The sequence below is a fragment of the Ambystoma mexicanum genome, chromosome 2q, assembly GCF_040938575.1.
Source record: "Ambystoma mexicanum isolate Mex_15411 chromosome 2q, UKY_AmexF1_1, whole genome shotgun sequence".
Taxonomy (NCBI): Eukaryota; Metazoa; Chordata; class Amphibia; order Caudata; family Ambystomatidae; genus Ambystoma; species Ambystoma mexicanum.
In genome coordinates this window covers 616330975-616350813 of record NC_090924.1, presented here as the reverse complement: position 1 = coordinate 616350813, position 19839 = coordinate 616330975, and the positions used below count along the sequence as shown (strand labels likewise).

Sequence of the window (19839 nt, the reverse complement as noted above, 5' to 3'; positions counted from 1 at the left end):
AAAGCGCTGCCAGGTACCCTTTAATGGTCCCAATATTAAGACCTTTGTGTGCTAATGATAGGAGAAAAGAAAGCACATCCGGAGAAAAGGATCAACATACTTTTCCCGGCACCAGTCGCAAAATGTATTCCAGCGGCAACGGTACACAGATTTTGTTGCTGGCCTTCTTGCCAAAAGCAACACCTCCATCACGTCATCCAGCAGATCCCAATCGTTGTATCCCAACCTTTCAGAAACCATGCATGAAGGTTGAGAGTGTTGACCTCTGGATGGAGAACCTGTCCCTCCCTTTGTAATAGATTATCTCTTTGTGGAAGAAGTATAAGAGGACAGATGGACATATCCAGAAGGTCCGGGTACCACGTTATCCTGGCTCAATCTGGGGCAATTAAAATCATATGGCGTCCAAACCGCATCAACCTCATGAACACTTGAGGAATGAAGAGGTTCGGTGGAAACGCGTATAGCAGTAGGAAATCCCAATCCACCATGCACACATCTCCTAGAGCTCCTCTCGCACTTCCGGTTGATGCTGGTCGAAAACAGATCTATTTGAGGGGTTCCCCAAAGGGCAAAGATTTCTTGAAGGACTTCCTGAGCTAGTTCTAACTCGTGGGTGGGATACTGTGCTCTGCCTGCTCAGAGCATCTGCCGTTGTGTTCTTCTGTCCGTCCAAGTGAACAGCCGACAGGGAGATTCCTTCTCGAATTGCCCAGTACCAGAACAGCATTGCCTCTCTGCACAGTGGTAGTCACCCTACAACTCCTCTCTTGTTGAGGTAATGCATGGCCACTGTGTTGTCCGTCATTATCAGGACATTCTTTCCCCGTACAGAGGGCAGGAAGGCCTTCAGCGCTAGTCTGATTGCCTTCAGCTCCAAAAGGTTGATGTGTATTTTGGACTCTGATGGAGACCAACGGCCACTGACTGTTAGACCATTGGCATGGGCTCCCCACCCTGTGAGTGAGGCGTCTGTCACTACTGTAATCTCCGGCCATGGTTGCCAAAAGGCTTCTTTCTTCAGAATATTGTTCTCGCAGGTCCACCACAGAAGATACTGCGAGACCGTGGTTGGAATCTGAAGTCGGCCCGACATCTTTCCAGAAAATTGGGACCATTGCGTTCTTAGAGCCCATTGAAGAGATCTCATTCTTAGGCAGGCGTCTGGCACCAGAAAAATGCAGGATGCCTTGAAGCTGAGCCTCCTCAAGAAATTGAAGGCCGGAAGTGTTATGGTGTAGCTTTTATGAGACATATATATATGTCAATTAAGATGTAGGTTCAAGATATAGAAATATAAGCAAGTTAAATGTTGTGTTCAATAACAATGGAAAGCAACTATTGCCATGGAAAGAATACAGCCCTGTCTATTCAATGTAGCCTGAAATGGAGGTATGTCATACTGTAAGAGAACATTCCATTTTGCTATGATGCTGCTGTTTACTTTTTCTGCCATTCCAAGTGAATCTGTTGCTGCTTTCTTATGTGCCTGGGTGTAGTGTTATGCAGCTGGAGGTCCTTTCATTATAAATATAACTTAAAATAAACAGTTCCTTTAACTTGCGGTTGTCCGGATGTTCATACTTAACATTAGCGACAAGGATTTTCAAGAACCTGATGCAGAAGCAGAGTAAAGCTGTGGTGGGGGAGCAGCAAAAGAAGAGAGACCACTGCCACCAGCCAACCTAAAGCCCCAAAGTATTTAGAGAGGGCATTGGAAAGATTAGAGGTATACAGCATCAAATCTTGTTAAGAAAAGGGAGTATGCCTGTGGTTGCAAAATTGAGGCCAGTACCTTTGGCAATTAGAGAAGGAGTTAAAGAGGAGCTGGCGAAATTGTTGAAACTAGGTGTTATTGAAAGAACAGGAGGGGTAGGCTGGACTTCTCCACTAGTGGTAGTTAAGAAAAGCTCAGGTGAGCTCCGCTTGTGTGTAGACTTACGTCAACTCAATAAGTGTGGTGTTGGTAGATCGCCATCCTCTACCTAATCTGTCAGAGATGCTTTCGAGAATTGGGAAAGGAAAGGTATTCTCGAAATTAGACATGGCTTCTGCTTACCATCAAGTAGAATTGGAAGAACAATGCAGAAAGCTCGCAGCATTTGTCACCCATGAGGGAGTTTTTCAGTTCAAACGCATGCCTTTTGGACTTGTATCTGCTGCTGCAGCTTTTCAAAAGGTTATGGACAGATTAGTTGGAAAAATCAGAGGTGTATATTGTTTTCAGGATGATGTTTTGGAGATATTTGAAAAGAATGACATAGTGTTAAGGGAAGAAAAATTTAAGTTTGGTGTTTCTAAAGTTGAATATTTAGGCCATGAAATATCGGTAGATGGTTTAAAGCCAAAAGAGAGTTTGGTAAGTGCCATAAAAGATATCAAAAGCCCAGAGGACAAAGCGCACTTGAGATCATTCCTAGGGATGACTGAATTTTATCAGAAGTTTGTACACAACTATGCTAGTAGGGTGACTGAATTGAGAAAAATGCTGAAGAAAGGAAGTGAGTTTGTCTGGTCGTCTAAATCTGAGAGTGAATTTGTCAGATTGAAGATGGAAATAGATTTAGCACAACCATTAGGACAGTTCGATACGTACCGACAGAGTAAAGTCACTGTTGATGCATCCGAAATGGGGATTGGTGCAGTGTTGTCTCAAGTGGATGATCAAGGAAAGGAAGAGATTATAGCACATGCATCTCGAGGGTTAAGAGGAGCTGAATTTAGGTATGTCAAAGAGGCTGGAATCAAACACAAGAGGACTGCGTTATATCACCCGGAGACGAATGGGTGTGTGGAAAGAATGAATAGATGTATCATGGAAAGTATTAGGATGGCAACTGAAACAGGATGTGATAGAAAAGTTGCAATCCAGAAAAGGATTTTTGGTCTGCACATGTCACCTCATTCATTTACGGGACTAACCCCTTTCAAGTTAATGAGAGGACGTAAACCAAACACGGTGGTCAGTCCTCCATGGTTGGGAAGAAGCAGAGAAAGTGATTATGTGGTAGATGGTGTGAGCAAAGATTTGATAAAGGAAAAGAGGGAATGGGTAGCGCGTGAGAATGCAAGGAGAGGGAAGAAAACTTTGAGAATTGAATGTGGAGACATGGTGAGGATAAAGAAAGGGGTGTTGAAGAAGAAAGGAGAAGCACTATATTCCGATCCTGTAAAGGTAATTGCTGTGCTGCGTGGAGCGATTCGGGTAGTGGGAGGACAAGTGTGGAACTTGAATCGTGTTACTTTTGTGAAAGTGGTGGATGATGTTTTTGGAATAAAATAAAGGAGGGAGATGTGTTATGGTGTAGCTTTTATGAGACATATATATATGTCAATTAAGATGTAGGTTCAAGATATAGAAATATAAGCAAGTTAAATGTTGTGTTCAATAACAATGGAAAGCAACTATTGCCATGGAAAGAATACTGCCCTGTCTACTCAATGTAGCCTGGAATGGAGGTATGTCATATTGTAAGAGAACCTTCCATTTTGCTATGATGCTGCTGTTTACTTTTGTTGGCATTCCAAGTGAATCTGTTGCTGCTTTCTTATGTGCCTGGTTGTAGTGTTATGCAGCTGGAGGTCCTTTCATTATAAATATAACTTAAAATAAACAGTTCCTTTAACTTGCGGTTGTCCGGATGTTCATACTTAACAGGAAGATTCTGGGCACTCAAACTTGGTAACCATCTGCAGAATGTCTTGAGCCCTCACCTTGGGTGGCAAGCTATTTCCCAAGGATGTGTCTAGTACAGCTCCGATGTACTGGAGCTGTTGGGAAAGTGTCATCTGTGACTTCTTGAAATTTAGGAAGAAGCCCAGTCTCTGTTGGGAGTGGCAGGTGACTGAGATGATGCAGGGCTTGTTCAGGAGAATGTGCCCTGATCAGCCAATCGTCCAGGTAGAGGTAGACATGAATCCACCCTCTCCCGAGATGCGCTGCCACTACCACCATCAGTTTGGTGAAGACCCTCGGGCAGAGGTCAACCGAATGGCAGGACTTGATTGGCACATGAAAATAAGCATCCTGAAGGTCCAATAACACCAACCAATCCTGTAATTGAAGGGCCTAAAGGATCTGAGAAAGTGTGACCATCTTGAATTTGTCCTTCCTGAGGAACTTGTTCAAGTATCTCAAATCCAAGATGGGTCTCATTCCTCTGTCTTTCTTGGGGATCAGATAATAAGGGGAATACCAACCCTTGTTCCTCTCCGCTACAGGTAATGGTTCTAGAGCAGCTTTCTCTAGCAGGGTTAATATTTCCTGCACAAGGATCTGGAATCCTTAAAGAGTGTTTTCGTGGTGGATTGGTGTGAGGCTGCGTTATGAATGGGAGGCAGTAACCTTGGGCTATTGCCTCCAAAGCCCAAGCATCTGAAGTAATGGATTGCCATTCTTCGAGATGCGGAGACAGTCTGCCCCCACCAGTGACGTGTGACGCAAGCTCTCAAAGTGGGTTTGAAGCAGTTGCTGCAGCTGCTGATGGCAAGGTAGCTGCAGCTGGAGCTGGCTTGGCACCTTTACCTCGTCCACCACGAGGGATGTTTCGTTGGCGTCTTTGACTGGCTATTCCTCTCGCCTTTCCAAATGAGGTATAGAAGCGATAGGATCGCCCCATCCATGGCTGTCCTGTTGGACGAAAAGGCTGAGATTGCCTAACAGCTGCCCCTAAAGTTTTGGCAGCCGCCTTTGAGGTCTGCAACCTCTCAAGGCTCTCGTCAGCTCTGCTGCCAAAAAGGTGAGACCCATCAAATGGCATGTCCAGAAGACAAGCTTGCACATCTGGTGCAAAACATGACTTCCGCAACCACGCAAATCTGCCCATTACGGTGCTTGTGGCCATGGACCCGCTGATGCTGTCTGCAGTGTCCAATCCAGACTGAAGGGACACGCGCATGGCTTCCTTGCTATCCTTAATGATAGCTAGGAAACCGTCCCTTTCCTTCCCTTCTGGAATGTGCTCCGCCGCCATGGATATGCACTCCCATAGAATGTACGTACATTTTGCTAAGGCACATGTGGAGTTGGCCGACTTCAAGGCCATACTTTCAGCTGAAAATACCTTCCGCGCCCATTCATCCACGCGCTTGTCATCCCTATCAGGAGGGATGGTAGTATACGCTGCCTTGTTCGATGTAGCCGTGGCTGCCTGGACCTCCAGACTCTCCGGAGTGGGGTGCTTGGACAGGTAGCCGGGGTCGCTACTGGAAGGCAGGCTTTTCTTGTGAGAGATCTGTCCACCACCGGATTGGTGTCCGGGGCCTCCCAATTTTTGGCCACCCTATTTTGTAGAGCCACATGGAATGGAAAAATCTGGTATGTTGGTGGACCTTGATCCAGAATATCAGTTAGGTCATCCTGAACAAATTGTAGCGGAGCTCTAGCCCAGCCTAGGTATTCCACTACCTTGGACATTAGTTGTGTCTCAAGTAACTTTTACACACTAGAGTCCTTGAAGGCTCTCGATGAGTATCTCTTCGTACACCCGGGCTCGGAGGCGTGCAAGTGTCTGTTCGAGACTGCTCTATGCTGGCTTCAAATAAAGGCACAGACGGAGGCTTACTCTAATTCTCAAATATTTTAAGCATTTCTAAGCAGAATGCTTCACACTCTGCAAGCGTCGACTTCTTGGTGGGGCACTTTACTCTTTCAGGGGTTTCACCTGACAAGGATGAAGAGGAGGGTGACTGATGGTGCCTCCTCCTCGATCGCTTAGTCAAGGACGAAGAATGGCGTGAGCCACTACGGGACCTCAATAATTTATTATCCTTTTTGCGTCGAGGAGAGGAATCGGTGTCATGGTCTTCCCCCAAGCACCACAGTCAAGAATGATGTGGATCCGTGATCGACATTTTTGAGTCACATTCCTTGCACTTCTTAAACCCGATGCGAAGAGTCATCGGTGTGGAGGACGAATACATCTTTTATCGATTTTCTCATAATTCTTGAAAACTGCGTGGTCCAAATAACTAGCGAGGCACGCCGACTCTCTGAAGCAAACACGTTTGACGAAAAACGGAACTGAGGCCAACGTGCGCCATACGTGCTACTTATACACCTGATGACATCACCCTCGATGGAGGCCTTCGAGGGACATCAACTCAACGCCATCGACACAGGGCACCCTCTGCCGAAAAAGGTTTCCCAAGCAGCCGAGGCTGGACGTGATAATCAAAGATGAGGAATATGTTGCAGGACACAATCCATTCGAAACAATTGCTTTGGTTTTCTAATAAATGTTTTGTGAAAAAGACATTTACTTTATCAAGTAGGACACATTGTATGGAAAAAACATTTTGTGTTGAACTGAAGAGAACTTTGTTGAATCAGAATGTAGTCAAGGGTTTTCCTGAATTGATCCAGGGGAAGGGAGTCAAACCCTGATCACAAGGATTACTTTATAGGAGCTATAAGTTTGAACTTGTGCACTGTTTTGTTGAATCAAAGTCAGATATGTTTACCTTGTGCATTTTGGTTATATGTATTAGTATGAGGGTCAGGTACACTTGGACACTAGATCATCCTTCTTTAGTTTTACTTTTCTAGGTAGGAACATCCTTGTTAGGATAGGGACATATACGTGTTTATCTCAGCCCCCTTTAAATTTTATAAAAATGGCAAACATTGAGAACATTACCACTTTGTGTATGTCTCGCATTTATCATGCCTCACACTACCCAATACGAGAGTACAAATAATAATTTCTTAAGGATCCAATTAGGGGTCAATGGAAAAGGGACTGATCAGTAGTCCCAAGACAGGTCACCCAAATGAAAACCCAGTCCTGGGCATGCTTACGAACCCAACCACTGTCCAAGGTGTATAAGAGGAGCCATGAAGAAGTTGGGAGGAAGCAAACACGCCACTCTCCCGGAGAGCAAGAGAGACCGCTACCTGGACCAATGTAGCCTTCCAGTTGGTAGCTGTCCAGAAGAAGCTCTGCCAGACCCTGGCAATGGCTACATGAAGTAGAACAATAATATACTGGAGGTAGAGCTCATGGCCAGGTGCTTCCCCCTGCGGGAAGACTGGAGGACTTGCTTATTCAGAAACAGCTCTGAATCCACAATACATCCTGAGCAAAAGAGACCAATAACAGGAGGGTTACAATAGTATGCCTGACAAGAACCCTAATTGAGGGGGGACTCATTCCAGCCACAAAAAGGCCCATGTGGAGTGGCAGAAGGAAAAGGAACCACCACCAAACTCAAGGCAGAGGAAGGAGCAGGTACCCTGGCCTGATGAGAAAAATTGATTGTGGATTATGCAAAGTAATTGTGTGACCAAGGACAAGGTCTGGAAAAGCCATAGAATGAAGAGAACATGGTGAGGTCTGAATTAGGAGTACTCCCTGACGGTCTTTTCAGGCAAACTTCTGTGAATTTATTTCTATTTTACAGTTGGACATTAATATAGTAGGTCTATAGAACTTTGTGATGGCTGAACATTGGAACATTTCTTCGTTTAATGATAGGGTTAACCAGGAGGCTAAACTAGTGTCAGAACTAGGTAGGAAATGATTTGAACCTTTATCTTTGCAGCCAGCTTTCAATTTTGTAGAGTAGGACATCCCTGGAAGGACAGGGATTTACCAGGATTAGGTTTAAAACTTATGTTTATCAGAACCAACATTGCAGTGTGCAGGGAGCACCTGAAGAACCCCACTTTGTATTACTCTATCTCGAACAATGTTTTATAGAGTTATCGTTTATTATTAGCTCCTGTCAACATTTTACCAACCTCAACCTTGTAGCACGATTTCTTAATAGACACTTCAACTCAAGCTCATAGCTTGACAACCTTAAAAGAGTTGATGTCCTTCTCTAGACACAATTGGCAACACCCAGTGCACTTGCCAGAGTACTGCAGCTTGGTTAACTGTTTTTTGTGGCAATAAGAGCGTCCACCTTTGTCAGGTCTACAGGAGCAAGGCTGCTAAAAACATCAGTTGTGGGTGACGAGTGAAAGAATAGACTTTCTTCCTAAGACAGGAAATCATGAGAAATTGCCAGAGTCCTAAGAGGAAGACTGGACATTTGAAGTAGGTCGGAGTACTAGACCCTATTGGACTCACAAGTATCTTTCAGGATCAACTGACAATTCTATAAGTGCACTTCATTCGTCGCACACCTATTAGGAGTGTCGGAGAGAACGACATACAACAGCTCACGCTCCCATGGAAGAAGAAATTAAAGAAAATAAGAGTGCATTTCTTGTTGTCTTGAGTTGCATTAAGGGATGCTGAATCAATTGAAAAATCAGTCCTGCTAGATAGCCCTCTACGAAGAGACAAGGGGGCCCCTGGTGAATGTATCTATTTAAAAACTGAGGCCCTATGCCAAATGAGCTGCTATCACATAAAGGCTGCACTGGATGCACTTGTGCCAGAGTTGACTCACCAGCCTGAAAAACATTGGGGAGAACTATCCCCATATTTTGTGATGATAAAGTATAGCTTTTGTGTGATCTGACAAGGTACGAACTCTCTAGCCATGAACAGAATGAAGAAAAGCTTGCAGAGCTAGGACCGAGTTAAGCTTTAGAACACTGATAAAGAACTCCCAATCTATTAGTTTCCGACAAATCATGCATTTGAAGTTTGTTCATTGTGGCTCCCTACCCTATATGGGATGGCAGCTGTCGGCTTTTCAATGCATACAATTCCCAATGTGAGGAATCGGACACCAAGGGGACTCAGGTTGGTGGATGATAGAGGGGGATTAGCGTGCGATTTCTCTCCAGAGGACCCGGTACTCCAGGAGACTGGCAATGGCACGGACAGCAAGCTCGATCTGCCATATAGGTGACTATGCATTATCACGATCACCCTCGAAAGCAACTTATAACTTACTACTCAACCAAATAGAGGGCACAGGCAAGAGGAAGTACACTGGTGGTATCCATGTCTTACCCTACATTTGTGCATGCGATTTGCATATCGACTGCATGTTGGCCTTAGAGGCAGGTATCCTGCATGAAACGCACAGCAGATCCCTCAACTGCAGATAGTTGCCTTGGAGATTGGCAGGCTTCATACTTAAGCAACGCCCTGACTCGCCCTGCAACCCATAGACAGCAGAGTGGCACAAAATATTTGGCCCAGCTGTCACACAGCCACTGACACAGCAGTCTTCTTTATGCCTTTGCAATATGTGCTGCATGACGAAAAACAATGGCTTTAGACCTAGTCATTCTATGCTTTTCATCAATTTGGCAATAAATGAACGCACGCATTGTACTGCTCTTTCCATTTACATGTCTGCTACAGTCTTTCAAAGGGCGTTCATCCACCACAGCGCTTCAAGGCCATACCAATGGCAGCAGGCGCTAGACAAATATCAAATAATATGACATAGAAGAGTACTCATGGCGCAATGTTGGAAGCATCCATCCATCAAAGTATCCCCATCTTGATAATTGCAGAAACGGTCAGTATTTGCACTGACTGAATTTGCTGGTTCCAACTGGCCTCTAGGTGCAAATGAGTTTCCCTAAACGTTGCTAAAGACACCACAACAGCAATGAGCCCGTAAACCTGGAATAGCAAGGAGAGAATCTAAACAGATATGAGCCTTTCAAAGCATGCTGCATGACCGTGGGCTTGTAGCCTCCTCTGTAATGGAAAACCATTCAATAAGTGTGTCCCACAGGAAGTCTATGCGCTGAAGACTCAGTCATAGTCAAGGTCAATATTTTGTAATTCAGTTAAAGCTTCAGGGAAACACTAAATCTAGAGTTGCTTGGACTGCTGTAGATTAAGCGTCTGATAGGTCAGTCATCATTGTAGGCATATATGTGACTTCTCCTCAAAACACTGGCATTATATATTTTAACACCCTGAGAGCAGGGCTCAGGCCGAAGGGAAGATCCGCAACCTTGTAGATCTGTCTTTGCCTTGAAAGTCAGTGGAAACAAGGATGTGGAGCATACAATGGAAAGTGCAGGCTGGAAATATAGAGCGGACACTCACTCCCTCTGATGCAGTGGACAGAGAATATCATTCGGGAAAACCATCTTAAACCTCTAGGTAATTGTTAAACTCTGAAATGTCCATAATGGTCCTGAGCAACTCCGTTTTCTTTCTTGGGTATCTGGGAATGGAAACCATCTGAAGAGCTCAATGGTGGGAATACCTATATCACTTTTATCTGCAAGCATTTGAATTTGGATATTTCTTCTATAAAATTTGAGGAAGGTTCTTGGGAGACAAGGAGACAAGGGTAGGGGTGGGGGAGTTATAGCCCTCTTCCCACAATTTAGTTAATGCATCACTTGTGATCAGGCTCCAGGGATTCAAGCTCCAACATGAGATAGCTATTAATGGGTCTGGAAGAGGTCAAACTATTGTTCTGTAGGGTGAGTTGATTTACTTGCCATTTTTGTGACGCACATCAATTCTGGGGAAGTCCAGTCAGACCCGTATACTGCTAGAGGGAGCCCCTTTTCACTAGCACTGACGGTAGAGAAAAATGAGGTACATGCTACTCCTAATGCGGCATAGACTTGGACTGCAGATATTAATAAGCCCTATCCTTACTGATAAAACTTTAGGAATTAATCAAAGGTGGGGTGGTCTGTGAGAAAGGAATACTAATGTTACTTACCTTTTTTCTCTTGACGATGGAAGAGAAGTCGGAGGACTGTGATATGAAAAAGCTCTTCTAGTGAATGAGCTTGTCTCTCAGGGATTTTCATTTAAGCGTTGTGCAGGAAGGACAGAGGTCCCAGAGGAGGTCTGGGCCAAAGGTCATGTGAGGAAGGCAGGCATAGTATCGAGCAGTAGACACAGACACAATGGATACAAGTTTCAAGTTTTTTGGTAGAAGATTCCTAACTGGCCCCAACTCTAAAATGGGAGTAATCTCAACCATTTAACAATAAAAAATAATTCCAAGTCAGTCTCGACAAAATAAAAAGGCCTATATTAAGAAAACCTAACCTTCTTGCCCTCCTTCTCTAGATAACAAATGAGCACCTATCCAAATCCTCTAATGTCAACTGTTCTTAAGGACTTTTTCACAAAACAATTCAAAAGAAAGCTAGAAGCCGAGCCTGAACTTTCGGACGCCGAGATGTTGGACGGCATACATGACATCCTACCTGCACCAAAACAACGCAAAAAGGGTCCTGAAATGCCTGGCAGAGACCTTTTAGAGGCAGAAGCTAGTGAACCATACGAACCACCGGACAAACCTAATACTCACTCTGCCTTGACAAATGAATTAATGGTGGGAAATAGTCAACCAAAGCCCCCTGAAATAATCATCGAGTCAGACTTAACACCAACTACCAAACCCATGGGTTTGTTCTTACCACAAATCTCAAATGATACAGCGCAACTTCAAACACCAATATCTAAGAATGTTCAATCCATACAACTAGACCCAGTCTTACCGAATCAAATATCCTACGACCATCCTAAGGACCTTCAACTATCCGATGAAGACTCTAACCCAATTGTCATAACTAATAAAACAACTCAGGGAGCCTGCAAACCACAGGAAAAAGATGGCCATACCCTGGACACGCAATCAGACAAAGCTGGCCTAAAGAAAAACAAAGACCGGGGAGATACCCCCAGGGATATTATCAAGACCATCCCACAGAGGATTACACACCGATTAAAAACAGGAGATCCAGTGAAATATTTGTAAACACACACAAAGACTCACCATCGAAAAAACCGGACATGCTGTCCATAATGTCGGCAATTACCATCGCCCTCGTGCCTTTTGGAAAATTATATGAGTCTATAAACGACTCTTTGAAGGACTCCGTAACAGTAACTGCAATGATGCATACTAAATTAATTTTCGTAGAAGGCTTCATTACAGCCTTAGAGCAAAAAACGGCGGAGCGAGAATGACTCTGGGATCAAAGACTTATGATCCTGGAAGAAAAATTTAAACATCAGCAGCAGGACCCCCTCCTGTCTCGTCGCAACAAAGCGCAAATAAATCCTGGGAAAGAGAGTCAATTAGTGGCTGAGACAAATTGTGAAACACAGAAAAGGCTGATGGCGGAAAACATAACTCTACCAGCATCGAAAGACAGCATCAAAAGGGCATTACCGGACAATCCAGTAACTTATCCTGAGGCAAAAGCAGCACGCCCCATGCCAGAATTCCAAGAAAAGAATGCTATCAAAACCCCTGCAATATTTAAACTAGCTAGACCCCCTACACAACTACAAAGCAAAACATCGAATATAAATCCAATAAAGCAAACAATTGCTTTGAAAGACCTCCATCTGGTCGACCACGACGTGATTGAACTCGAAAAGTCACCAGTGACACCAAAAGAGTTCATGGACAACTCTTTATTAATGAATTTAACACTACACCCAGAAGAAGTGGAAGATGCGGATGTCTTCTACGAATCCACAAACGAGGATGACGTATCTAAACATCCAAATCAACGCCCAACTGACTCAACACCCAAAACTAAATCACATACAGAACGGGCACAAGAACAACCATCAGACTTAACATTAAAAAACCGAAGAAAAGACAAATTGAACCATTTGGAAAAAACAAAGTTGCAAATACTGAACGAAAATCAATCTAGGGAAGGTCAAACTATCCCACACAAGTCTTCAAGAGAACAAAAAGGGCAAACCAGAGAAACAGATCCAATACAAAAACATATCCAAAACGACCACACAAGACGTGCTTCAAACTCTAATTTAACCCGTACTTTTAAAATGGAACAACTGGCACCGGGCAGAAACTACATGGTTCTAAATAGAAAATCAGTGTTAGAAATACTGGGGAAAGTTCGAAAGCTTAGCACGCTAAATACTGAAGACTTCACTTTGATTCAACCCTATCATAAGGACAAAAAACCGAAAGCCTATTTACATATAAAAACATCAGCACTCTACGAAATCAAACAAGAAGTCTACTCTGATTTGAAACATTTAGGGTTCAAAATATCAGAACTACCAAGTGTCCATTCTACCACAGTCAAACACACGCCTACAAAACAAAGCAGTAAAAACGAAAAAATCCACTACAGGTCTGAGACGGAGAAATATCATGACAACAGAAGAAACAAACAACCGTATGGGGCAAGATACCGGACATACCCAAGCAGGCCCATCCCGGACCGGCACAGAGACGACAAAGCCCATTATTATCGGTCTGAAAATTACGACAACGAAAGAAGGGGGAGACTGAGGTCAGACAGAAGATTTACCCTAAGAGATCAGATGAACAGGAAAACATTAGATGTCCCAAGAACAAATCAAGAATACGACCAGAGGGAGACACATCAAAAATCGAACTCCGACAGCACTAGAACAGACAAGAACTCTCACAGCAGTCACTGGCTGAAAGACGCTCTGAAAACGAAACCTACAAAAAAGCAGCCAAGAGACAAAAAGAACACAGAAGAAAATGACTCCCCAAACTACAGAGACCAGGCATTAACAAAACCACTCACCATGGGCTTGTGGAACACACGCGGCCACGAGCACCTAGCAAATCCCGAGGCCCAAGACTTGGAAACTTTGGACATCATCTGCCTCCAAGAAACATGGCTACAGGAAAAACCAGCGCTGGATAGCTATCAAATCCAGCTATCGCCGGCAATAAGAGGACTGCTAGGGAGACCATCATCGGGCATTTTAACGGCAATACGATCTGGTTCAGGAATTGCCATGGAAAAAAAAGTAGTTGAATCCTACGGAATCCTGGCAACCCTAGCCTCATGGACTAACATAACCACAAAAGCACTGAGGCAACTTCCAACGAAGCTGGGAATAATAAACTTGTACTGGAACCCACAGAGAACCACAATTGCCAATTTTTGCACGGCAGTATCCGACGCATTAGACAAACTTCAAATTGAACTGAAAGCCACATATATTATTATTTGTGGAGACTTAAACGCAAATTACGACATATTCTCTAACGCCAGTACTCAGAAACATTCCAGCTTCTTGACGATTGATAGACGAAAGTCGTGGATGGACCTCATGAAGGAAAGAAACTTCCACAACGTAGCATCAACATGTGGAAAGTATCCAAGCCTTCCAACATGGGAGCAAGCAAAGTCGTAGGCAACACTAGATTACATTTTCGTGTCTCAAAATCTACTACACTATGTCGACTCATTTGAGGTCTACCATACTAGTGAAAGTGACCACAACTTACTTTACATGACTCTAACCTCTGTCAGCCAACAAAAAGATTGCTACGAGCCAAACCTGGAGCAACACGCAGAACAGATGCATCTTCGACTAACAGCAGCAGACATAAAATACATAACAGATAAATACAACTTCAATACGGAAAACGATTCTTCTGGTGTAAATCCAGCGAGACCAAATTATTTACCACTCCTGATGGCTTATAAACTGGATCCTATGACAGGCCGTGGGCCAAAGAAAAACGGAAATCATGAATACGACAAAACTCTAGTTGCCAAAAGAAGGGAACTAAGAAAACTAAAACGGAATACACGCGCACACAAATCGGAGGAAGGAAGAAAGAAGTTCAACGATGCAATAAGGAGCTATAAAACATGGCTGCGAGGTTATAGAGCAACGCTCTATCAAAGTGATGCCGAGAACATGACAAAAATCTTAAACAACAAAAGTACTAGAGTCTTTTGGGAACTGATAAAAAGCAAAGACTCCCCGGCTACCAACCAGTTAGTCAACGCGGTCTCTGAGACAGACTGGATAGCTCACTTCTCTAACCTCTTCGCACCCCTAAAGTCACTTGTAACGACACCATCATTCCCGGACGAAAACAATTGGGTCGATCTTACGGACATCGAAGACATCAGAACCCTAATCTCGAAACTAAAAAGATCAAGAGCACTGGGGCCAGACGGTCTCACTAACATAGACATCAAACAGGACCCGGATGAGTGGGCGACCTTCATAAGTAGCATCTATCAGCAATGCAAAGTAACTAAACAGATTCCGGCATCCTGGACCGAGGCAGCAGTGGTACCAATTTTTTAAAAAGGTAAGCGTGAAAATCCATCAAACTACAGACCAATCGCGCTGATGGATATAATTGGTAACATTTTCACCTCATTACTATTACAGAAATTTCAAAAGTGAGCCAAAACATCACCAAGTTCAGATCTTTTTCAAACTGGTTTTTTGAAAAACTAGTACCAGCATCAACATCATGATTCTCAATATAATAAAAAGCAACATCAAGACCGGTGCGCCAAGAGTGTTTTTGGCATTTATCAATATGTCACAGGCCTTACCTCAGGGTCTAGAGAGTCTCTTAACAAACAAAGGATAGGTGGATGGAGCAGTTGTATCAGTCTTGCACACCTTTGCTTACTGGTACAGTTCAACAGTTCAATCTTAGGCCTTTAATTTCTGGGAGTTCAATCACTTCCTTAGGCTTCATGAGCCTTGTCATCAGCTCTCAATTTCTCACAGTTCTGCATAGGCTTCCGTCTGCCGGGCTCAATCCGCTCTTGTTCTTCGTGGATTTCCCTTCCCCGCGTTTTATCTAAGATCTTTCACTGTCGAAGACTTTCGAAACTGCAAGGAATTTACATATACCTCTGCATGACCACTTTGACCTCTCTTTCTGTCTTCCTTCAATTCACAATCCATAATCATCTTATGGTATCAATACCTCTTTGTACTAATAATTCTCGCTCTCTTTGGTCTGCTTTCTTGGCCTGTTTAAAAGTTCATGTGTAACACCAATACCTCTTGGTATTTCTTTTCTCCAAATGCCTCTTGGCACTTGTAGTTCTTACTTTCTTTTGTCTTTTCCAAGTTCATATTCAACACCAATACCTCTTGGTATTTCTTTCCCACCAATGCCTCTTGGTACTTGTAGCTCTCATATTTTTACCTTTTTCCCTCTTGGCATATTTCATAAATCACATTTGGTCTTGCAGCACCAATGCCTCTTGGTACTTGTGGCTCTTATTCTCTTTCAATTGCATTCTTGGCCTTTTCCAAAGTTCTTATGTTTTACTTTTGCCGTCTTGGGATTTTTCACATTTCACATATATTATTTTACTCTTATTAAACTTTCCCTTCCTTTGACTCAGGTCGTAATATCTTTCAAAAGTTCATAACATTTCACAGACTTTCGAATGTGCGACTTCCTCTCGCAGGACCACTTTGCTACTCTGTATCCTTTTCCAATTGCTCTCTTCATACGCACACGCAACCTTCTACTTTAAAAGCACAGTTACTTTCCCTTTAACATCGCGCTGCCTTTTGTTGTGCTCGATAACTCACTGGTTGTGTTAAAGGAACGTGTTTCATCTTTTCCTTGCAGTTCAAGGCTGTTACCACCGCCTCCTCTGCTCCTCACCAACTCTGCCGTTCACCCCGTTTCCTGGGACCTTGAAGGTTTCTTTCCTCCACTCGCTCGGCTTGGTCTTTCGAACACTCACGGCTTCCCTAAAAGCCTGGAAATTTTGCCTGGCTTTCTCTCAATGCTCTCACTTGCTGATTAGCCCGTTGGCCTTCCAACTCCCACACCCCGGTTCGCATCAGCCTCGGAAGAGTTGTTCCTTCTCCTACCAGCCTCGCTCAAAGTGTGTCTGTGTGTGCCACCTTTTATTTTCACAGGGAGACTTAATAAGTGGTGGGTGTACATTATTAGAACTATGTGTCTGACTCTGCCTGGCCCCATTACAGGGACTGGGCCACTGCAAGTCAGGGGTGATAATCCTTCTGTCCTCATTCCTCATCTTCCTCAGTGCAGTATTTTTGTCAAGACAAGGTGGGGAGGAATTGTGGGAATTATGGGAGTTGTAGTTTCCCATAAAGTAAACATGGATAGGGGTTAGATGGGTTGTGGAAAAAAGGGGATGCCATGTATCACCATTGGGTGCTTCTTCCCCACTCCCCGAGGAGCCCCTACCCAGGTGATCCTCCATTGCTTGTCCACCACCAGGGTCGGGATCCAAAGGTCTTTTCCTGGCCAACTGAGTACAGGATTCCCAGCGACTAAGTTGTGAAACACCCTCTGGTTTTTCACAGTCCCCAGTCATAGCATGTGCAATTTTATCTTGGATAAAGACCAGCCACAGGACATGAGCATGGGGGCATACATATGTGTGATTGAAGAAAGAAAAAATAATTGTTTTGGCAGAAAGGCCCAAGTGATGCTTGATGCCTTAGTCCCAACCGCTTAACAAAAGGATATGCGAAAGGGAGCAGTATCATAGGTATGTCCAGTGGGGAGGGCGTGTTTGAACATTCACCTAGCACAATTTTTCAATCTAAGAACGCTATACAACATGCTCTGGTCCCATTCCCTCTCCCAGGGAATGACAGCTCGTAGGTATGTATCAAAAGGTGTAAGATGTAGGAGCTCAAGATCTTTCATCCTACAAAATATGGGATACGAGTTTGTTGGAAATAATCAAATTACCTTTTCTGCAACACAGTGACGAGTTCCATGAGCCTGTCTCTCTCCACTTCTGCAGCCTGACAGAGTGCTCGGTATTCTGTAATCTGAATATGGAGCGAATTCTTTTCTGAACCATCACAAAACCTATTACAATGGTAGAAAGCTATGTCAGTCAGTCTTAAAAGTTTATTTCACAATTGATTCCATAAAACCATACTAACAGGTCCAAATGATACAAACATAAAAACGATATGTTATATGGTATGTCACAATAATCAATACATCAAAATAAGGTGAAAATTGCCAGGAATCCGCTCAATTCAATCATAATCATAGTCATGTCTGAGAGATAAAAATACAGCGTTGTGGATTTGTGTTCTAGTTCATGCCCCATTGATTCTTTCAGGTAGGCATTTCTAACTTGTAATGCTCTTCTCAAATAGCTCAGCAATGAGCATGCAATTGTGGGAGTGTCAGATAACAACAGAATGTAAAGTGCAGGCCAACATTGTGTAAAATTTGATCAGGTGAGAGCATTTTTCTTTTCAAAATGTTTATGAGGAACAACATAAGCAGGACAAAAAACCAAACTGCAATATAACTTCTCTGGGTGCATTGCAGTGAGGGCAACTCCAGTCAGGCAAAGTCATATGATGACCATCTTGCAGTTCCTCCTTTCAATAAAAGTGTGTTGAAACGTGCTCTGGTAATTCATATACGTTCATTTTTAAGTTTCACCCATGTTAAACAATCACATGCCTGCAGTTTTAGGGGTTTTATTCGTTCACTAGCTTCCCTATCCAAAATACTGGTTAAAAACACTTTAAAAAAAATACTTTTAGTTATCTGTGCCGTTATGGTGTTCGGATTATCAAAGTAGGAACACACATTAATATGACAGAGAGAGTGCTCAATATGGACCAGCCAGGGAATTGGTGTAATCCTTCCCTTCATACTTAGAATGTGGATCAGAATCTGTTTAGCTAATATAGTTTAGTCAATGGACCCGACTACGAGCCAAAGCAAAACTGCTCAAGTTTCAATTCATCCAACATATGATTCATGTTATTTTTCTTGTGGACTGCAAAATTGGGTGCCGAAGGAGGAGGGCCCAAAATATTCTTGAAAAATGTATTTTTGTGTACACTGAAAACGAATGTGTTCGAGAAACCCCAAAGACCTGCTCCATACTTAACAACTGTGGGGGGAGTGACAAACTTTTGGACTGGAAAGGCGCTGGTTGGGTTTGATAGTCCAGTATTTGTTTGTAGGTAGTTTGCACAAGAAAATAGATGGTCCAGGTTGTTGGTGTGTTAAACATGAGATTTATAGGTTTATTCCTTGTTATAATCAGCACCAATGAAAAACATCATTGGATGTAAATGTAATATTCATAACATGATGATATGTTACACAGCCGACGCGCGTTTCAACCTAAGTCTTTTTCAAGGCCAATTGGGTTTGGTGGTTGACTCCACACAACAGCATTGCCGAACCCGGCCAAGTACGGCTACTCAGCCCTCTGGCACCCACACTTGGGAGGACCAGCCCATTCCACCTGAAAACTCAACCACCAAACCCAATTGGCCTTGAAAAAGACTTAGGTTGAAACGCGCGTCGGCTGTGTAACATATCATCATGTTATGAATATTACATTTACATCCAATGATGTTTTTCATTGGTGCTGATTATAACAAGGAATAAACCTATAAATCTCATGTTTAACACACCAACAACCTGGACCATCTATTTTCTTGTGCAAACTACCTACAAACAAATACTGGACTATCAAACCCAACCAGCGCCTTTCCAGTCCAAAAGTTTGTCACTCCCCCCACAATCTTTCTAGATAGTAGGAACCTCGGAGTTGGTTCCTTGACAAACTATGACTCTGGCTGCAGGTCTAATTCAACTAACAACCAAATAAAGGGTGCGCAGGAGAGAGGGAGTCCCGCCACAAACTCCACTCTTCCAAAAAATACTTAACAACTGTTCTGAGCTTGCCCTATAGATTTTTAAAAGTCACACCATTGGTTGAGACTTCGAAAGTCTCATAAAACAGGTTATACCACAGATGGATTGCAACATTTTGCACAATTTTCTTTAAAACTCTACAAATAGGTACACAGCAGCAAACATTACTGACCAACAAATTGGTTCTCCGGCATTAGTTTCTTCTACAGATGAACATGTTTGGAATAACCATTCTTTCCACATTAGTGAGCATTGTAGAAACACACACTGACGTATGTCAGAAAGTTTGTCCAATCATGTACACCAATGGAAGAAGCAAACACTGAAACAAGAAAAAGGGTGAGTCCCTTCTCCCCATAGGAGAACCGTTGGGATAATTAGCCCCACATATGCCAATTGGAACATTTCATCCAGATATGCCCAATGAGTGAAAAGCTATTAGCAATAAAATGTTCACAAAAGTCAATGGTTCATAGGTTTCATCTCAACTATAGGCTGGGGACCGCC

At 43.3% G+C, this 19839-nt stretch overlaps 1 protein-coding gene across 2 annotated transcripts in view; it reads right to left on the bottom strand.

Annotated features, from left to right (window-relative positions):
* Nucleotides 1-19839, bottom strand: part of CCDC13 (coiled-coil domain containing 13) — a 1886344-nt gene that overhangs the window by 328466 nt on the left and 1538039 nt on the right. For both annotated transcript variants that reach the window (XM_069647762.1, XM_069647761.1), the window contains exon 13: nucleotides 17380-17502. In XM_069647762.1, the coding sequence (XP_069503863.1) occupies nucleotides 17380-17502 (123 nt within the window). The remainder of the gene's footprint in view (nucleotides 1-17379; nucleotides 17503-19839) is intronic.